The 6,839-nt window shown below is 37.9% G+C and overlaps 1 protein-coding gene across 1 annotated transcript; it reads right to left on the reverse strand.

Annotated features, from left to right (window-relative positions):
* Nucleotides 1-1,410: 1,410 nt before the first annotated feature.
* Nucleotides 1,411-6,819, reverse strand: LOC113755875 (mediator of RNA polymerase II transcription subunit 15a-like; the record flags this gene model as incomplete). The annotated part of the gene is made up of 7 exons (XM_027299740.1): nucleotides 1,411-1,912; nucleotides 2,555-2,643; nucleotides 2,743-2,940; nucleotides 4,306-4,650; nucleotides 4,749-6,164; nucleotides 6,559-6,633; nucleotides 6,754-6,819. Coding segments are annotated over 7 exons (2,397 nt in total), but the record flags the coding sequence as incomplete, so codon positions are not given.
* Nucleotides 6,820-6,839: the final 20 nt, after the last annotated feature.

Consider the following 6,839-nt stretch of genomic DNA (forward strand, 5'->3'; position numbering starts at 1 on the left):
TAGAAAAGAAAATATTAGATTTCTTTTCTAAGAAATTTTGTGTTGTTTAAAAAATTCTTTTTATTTTCTTTTCCAAATCTCCATAAATATCTCCTAAAGGTTGAATTTTATATATATATATATATATATATGGGTCAAGTTATTCTCTGGCTAAATTATTTTATTATTTTCTCAATATATTTATGAATGCAATGATCCTTGGTATTATAACTTGTTTCTAAGAAATTTCTTTATTCGTTTATTCTTCTTTAGTGTCAACAACATTTTCTAAAACAGAGCGCCAACGTCTCTAAAAAAGTTTCTAAATAATTATTTTGCCCACTATATTAGGCTTTTGTCTACTAAGTGACAAAAATGACCTTGCAATATGGTTTTGCCGTTCATGTGTCTTAAATTCCTTTACTTTGAACTAGGGAAAATCAAAATGACCTCGTTGAATAATTTTAAATTTTTTGGTAGGTAATTTGGCATGAGAATTAGTATAGTGGGTTAACTAAGATTTTCAAAATGTTTATTGACCAGTAGTGCACTTTAACGTAGTGGCCTACTTCAAACTTTTGTTAAATGATCAAAACTTTACAAAGTCAATAGTTTAATGGACTCTTAAACTTTTTACTAGGTGCATTGAATCTCATTGTTGTAAGTTAATTCAACATTTTTTTTTAGTGTAAATGGGAGCACTCAAATCCAAAATCTCTTACTTGCATTCTCTCGTAATATCCAACATAAGAAAACACAATACTACAAATATAGAACTTTTTTCTTCACCATAAAAAGAAAAAATAGTTGACACTGTAAGCAAAACTAATTTGGTTAAACCAGCACCAACGTGGCCATAATCCTAAATATATCTCTCTGTGCATCAATTCACCATGTACATAGGTCATCAGAAGTCACTAGAAATATAATCATATAAAGACTCTGATAGAGCCTTCTTGTCATTGTGAGCATGTTCAATACTCCAACCTTTCTTTTGTATGATTCCATGGTTACTAAATCGCGGTTAATAACAAAGCAGATATTTCTGTTAAAATACTCTTTCTAACCATTTATATATCCCTCAAGCTGCACTGGTCACTTTCCTTTTTATTTATTTGCCTTTATTAAATAGGTAAGCAAGAATGAAAGAAGGAACCATGTGGATAGAATTGGTTAGTAACACGTCCCAATCCAAAGCCACGAAAATAAAACAAAAAAAAAAAGCGGCTTACATTCATTTATCTTATCCATTGCTGCACAAGCTAGAAAATCGTCTTTCAGAAATCAGTACAAAACAATGAAAATGTGACGCTCTTCGCAATATATTCAGCATTCCTCAATCCAAAGCCACAAAAAAATAAATAAATAAATACTACATTCATTTATCTTAACCATTGCCACACAACCAAGAAATTTGTTTTCAGAAACCAGTACAAAACAATGAAATTGTGACACACTTCGCAATAAATTCAGCATTTAGCACTATTTAGAATAATTACTCAACTGACACTCAGAATACTCACATGCAGTACAAAGTTTTACCTTCCCAATTGTATACTAGATGGTTTTGTATCTCTACTGCCATTGGGTTCTACAACCTTCATTGAGAAGCTATAAACAATCATGATCAATGCAAACTTCATTGAAAAGAAACAGCTGAAAGTACGATTGTCCAAATCATTATCATTCTAATTCCTGTAGTTCCACTTGAAATACCGCTGATCACTAAACTGCACTCACACAGTTCTCCCAAGTCCCATATTTTGAGCTGAAAGTTCCTCCACCACTTTGTTGTGCAAATTCTGAAATAACTGCACGAGCACAAATGTCCCACGTCCTTGCCATCTCCGAAAGTGACATAGGCTGTGAAAGACTTCTCAGTGATATACTGAACTTGGACCTGGCTTTAATAGAAAGATCTTCATACTCTTTACTGCACATAAGATTTATTTGATACAATCTCAGTGAAGAGATCCAATTGATGCTACAAGAAGTACAAAAAATAAGGGAAAAGAAATGAGTGGTCAGCGGTATTACAAAAAGAAAGATGTTTTGTCGCTTCAAGAACCTTCAAATCACAAAAAAGAACAAAGAAAAACCTTTCGGTGTCACACCTTATGTCACAGCTATAGATAATCGAAAACCTGATTAACTATCTCAATTCATATTTAACAGCATGTTATCCTATCATCCCATCATTTGTACACATCCATCTGAAGAATGACTGCTTTTAAATTGGGCATTCCATGTCAAAAGGTGCAGAGAGGTTCAACAGCCATTGGACCTCTGTCTCTCCCCCCCTCCCCCCCCCAACCAAAAAAAATCCCATCTCCCTTTTCCTCCCTCTGAGCCTGTTCTATCTACAGAACCCCACATCCACCCATATATCCAAACACATGGCAGGGTCTCTAGGGCCTACTTCATGTTTCTTATATTATCCTTCCAATCCTTGCCACCACAGATGATGGCTAGTGCAGTTTGGCTATAAATATATATCAAGATAAAGGTATCCATAAATGTCTATTTACAGATCAAAACACAGAATTGAATAGGACCCACATTTTATGTTACTTACCTAACTTCAACAGGATACTTGTCCAAGAGTATAGGAGAGGAATCAGGATAATTAGTTGGAATGAGCAATCGCAGAGGCTGAATTGGTGACTGAAACAACATTGAAGAGACAAATAAACTAAGGCTTGATGCTACTCACGGAAATGAGTGGCACACTAGTATTCTAGCTAAAAAGCATAAGAATCTTACCATCCGTGCTGAAGCATACTGTGATTTCAGGTTTGGGCTAAGAGCTACAGCACTGAAAGAGCACTTGACAATGGTCCCTTCACCACCATCAGCTGCAGCTACTGCAATTGGATCAACATCTTCATCGCTGATATCAACCACAGTATCTATGAGGTGTCGATTTATCTCATGTATCTCTTCCACAAGGGCATGGTTGGCCTTCAACCAGTCACAAATTGTTCGATCAGTAACTAAGTGCATCAAATCCACATAAGTCCAATGATAAGCATCTGCAGAGGCATCTACACTAAACACACAAAAACATCCACAACTGGCTTGGATGCCAGACACATCTAATAAGCTATGCTAGTTTCAGATGACTAAGAATGGATAACAGAAAATCAGCGTGATGATTTTCAGACTTCATGTTGATTGGTATTTGTTTAAAAACAATAAACTTTCCTGTTCAGAACAGAAATCTATGCTATATAGGGGGAGGGGACTTCTAGTGTAAACAATTTTGTGTCACCTTATCTTCTTCCTAAACCGCTACCGCATCTCCTGTTACAAAGTACCATGTATTTCTTCTTATTTTAATTTCCACTTATTTATAAACCCTAATTTTTATTAGCAACTCCTAATTATGGTTACCAAATAACTATCCATTTAAACACTATTTTGGTGAATTTTCTACTATTATATCATCAAAAATATAAAACCAACTCTCCTGAAAATGATTTCGACAAATATACCCAAAAATTTTAATAATATTCTTCCTACTGGTTGCACAAACATTAGTGTGTGCCTTGAACACTAGTATGTTTTATTCCAGGCTTACCAGTTTATAAAGCACCAAAGCAGAGCATTACATAGTAATGCTATGATCAACTAAAGCAAATAAAACCAAGAGGCTGCAACAAAGAATCAAAGATGCCACAAACCAGCAGCCTGGAAACGTATCCTCATTGCCTTGGCCCATGGCAGAGAACAAGAATATATGAGAGGAAAGCAGCAGAAGAATAAAAGAGGAGGAGAAGAGCCAAAACCTGATTTTGAAAATCAATAATACAAAGAAGTGATTCAGGAGATTGAAAACTTAAAAATATTGAATTGCCAACTTGCAAGAGAATTATGCCACGTAAAGAGACCATTAATATGTTCAAACAATTCCCACAGGTTTTAATTCCAAAAATGGGAGGGAGGCAAATAGCATAGCATATCTCCTTCAGAGCCACAAGGTGCTCCGGACAACTTCAATGTAGATACAGTGAATCCTGGGTTGCAGTTCTACATCACATTGTCTATTGCATTTTGGGAAAGCAAACATATCAGATCCTGACCAAAGGAAGCATGTAAGATTCTAAAACTAGATGTGCTAACATCTCTTCTAACATCATCAAATTTTAGACGGAATGAGACGGTTAGCTTCCCTTCACCATTAGTTAATCTACCATGGAGTAAGATAAGAAAAGCATATAGCTTGCAATCCTAAGCAAACATGGAGGTAGTAACTTCCACATATACAAAATATGCATTGGCTCAATTGTTTTAGATCAATAATGATGGACAAGGAAATCGAAAAACCTCATTCCTTGGCCTTCTGATACTTGATGTAGCTGTGGATTCCAATTCAAAGGCATCAGAACTGTTTAACTGCCTCATACTGTCATTCACACTACCAACAGATGAAACAACATTGGAAGGCATTGCACTCGTAGAGCGCCTCATTTTCTTTGTTCCAGTCGGTCCATCTTGTGTGAAAAAGTTTCTTGCTTGCAAGCGACATTTTGTCATTGCGACCAAATCCTCACCAACAGCAGCTCTTGATCCATTGCCTGGTGCAGATCCAGCTATCCTATCAACCATACTGACAACTGAGCTTATATCATCAACGGAGGCAACCAATGCTTTATTTGAAATTGATTGTACCTGAAAATGACAAATATAGATCTTGTTTCTAACTGAGAAGGTGCAGAAACATGTTAAACAAAGAACTCGGTTCATGTAAAATTATAATAGAAACTAACCGCTTTAATCAACCGTTCATGTGGCTTCTCTACAGTATGTGGCTTGCAGGGCAATGCAGTTGATGTGTTGACATGAGCTCCATCCAAACTCGTAAATTCCGCAAGCAATGGCGAAGCTGATATCCCAGGAGTGCCAATTGCTAGTGATTGGGCTGCTGCAGACACAGTAGTTGCATGCGAGGGTCCAATATTTCCAGCATTTGAGAGGGATGAAATGCCAGAATTTAGTTTTTCTGACTCGCTAGGCATAGGTGATGGAGCCAAGGGAGTCGAAGGAGATGGGACCACAAAGGGTGAATTTGCAGCCTGCAGTGGAGTTCCAGTTTTTGCTATAGACGTCTGCATACTCTGCTGATCAATTTGAGGGGAAGCATGCGGGGGAACCTGAGGCGATGCTGCCTGAAGGACTTGTGGTGAAGAAATAGGAAATGGGCTTCCCGACTTCAACTGTTGGTGATGATACGCCGCTCGCTGGCTGTTGGTATGGTGTTGCTGGAAAACACCTGTTTTAACACTTATCTGCGGTCTCACCTTCAAGTCACTTGAATCAGTTACCTGATGTAGTGGTGACATTTGGTGTCCAGGCAGCTGTGAAGGCTGCTGCTGTGGCTTCATTTGTTGGTGCTGTTGTGGTTGCTGCTGCAGCTGCTGTTGTTGTTGCTGCTGCTGTTGTTGCATTAGCTGTTGTCTTTGCAAAAGCTGCTGCTGCAGCTGACGGGGATGCAATTGTTGTTTCAATTGCTGGGTTTGCAACATTTGCTGCTCCTGTTGTTTTAGCTGCTGGTTATGAATCATAGTCGAATTAGGCTGTAGAGCATTAATGAGGTTTGATTGCAGCGCAGTCATGCCACTTTGCGATGATAAAGAATTTATGTTCATTGTTTGAGGACCACTGGCAGTATTCTGCTGTAAAGAGCTTATAGCTACCTGCTGCAACGGGTGAGTATTACTTTGTCCTGGGTCCAAAGTCGAAGCAGGCTGTAGGGTACTCATCAGATTCTGTTGCAAATTCGAAACTGGTGGCACAGAGGACAATGTGTTCTGTTGCAGGCTGGTCAAGCTATTTGGCTGCATTGGTGTTATGGAACTCTGTACATTCATTGGCTGCATCTGTTGGTTCATTTGATTTTCCTGGGGCTGCATTTGAGGAATTTGAGTCTGAGGCTGAGAGTGCTGCATGTTGGACATTTGCTGTTGGGCAAGTTGCACTTGTTGCAAAGAAACGGGCCTCCGGGGCCGATTTGTAGAAAGAATATTGATTATCTGTTTTTCAATGGAAGCCAACTTCTCCTTGTGACTGATCTGAATGTCATTCTTGGTACATCGCAAGAATCCTATTAGGCGTTCCAGCATGAGCTTAAAGAATTTGAGCTTTTCAATCTGCTCATTTCTCGGTTGTTGAGGAAGAGAATCATGCTACAAAAGGACAAGGCTTTCATTAATAAGAATCGGGAACAAAAGAATGAACCTTTCTAACAGAAAAAGAAGATATTTTGTTCCTTTGTTTCTCCCACAAATTTTCTCCCATTTCTGGAACTAGTACATATTGGTATGGACAATAACAAGCTCTAGCATGCACAAGCCCATTGTCTATACTTGATCAACAAGCAGATGACTGACAAATGGACTCGGGAACAAACGAAAAGTTTTTCTTGGCTCACTGCACTTGATAAGAGGACAAGTTGACTGTTTCTTCCTGGTTAACACATTAGTAGATTGATACTTAAAGACCTGAAAAGTGGATGCAGATTGCAAAGTACCACTCTGCAATGCTTTGATAGAACAACGATCACACATAAATTACACATACCTGTTGCAGCTTTCCAGCAATTTTCATGTACATGTCATTTAATTCCAGGAAATACATGTCCTTCATGGATTTAATCTGCAAGTAAATTTTGCAAATGAGAACATGGCTGCAGATGGAATCTACATACTGAAGCTAAAAAATCATTCTATACCATTACATCTCCTAATTGAAAATGAAAAGATCATATATCAATACCTTTTGATAAACCTCCTCCTGCCAATCTCCACCACTTGCATTCCCCGTCTGAGCTGTTGAATCTAACGAAGCTACATAAAGTTTCA

This window comes from Coffea eugenioides, unplaced genomic scaffold, assembly GCF_003713205.1.
Source record: "Coffea eugenioides isolate CCC68of unplaced genomic scaffold, Ceug_1.0 ScVebR1_1805;HRSCAF=2728, whole genome shotgun sequence".
NCBI classification, from domain to species: Eukaryota; Viridiplantae; Streptophyta; class Magnoliopsida; order Gentianales; family Rubiaceae; genus Coffea; species Coffea eugenioides.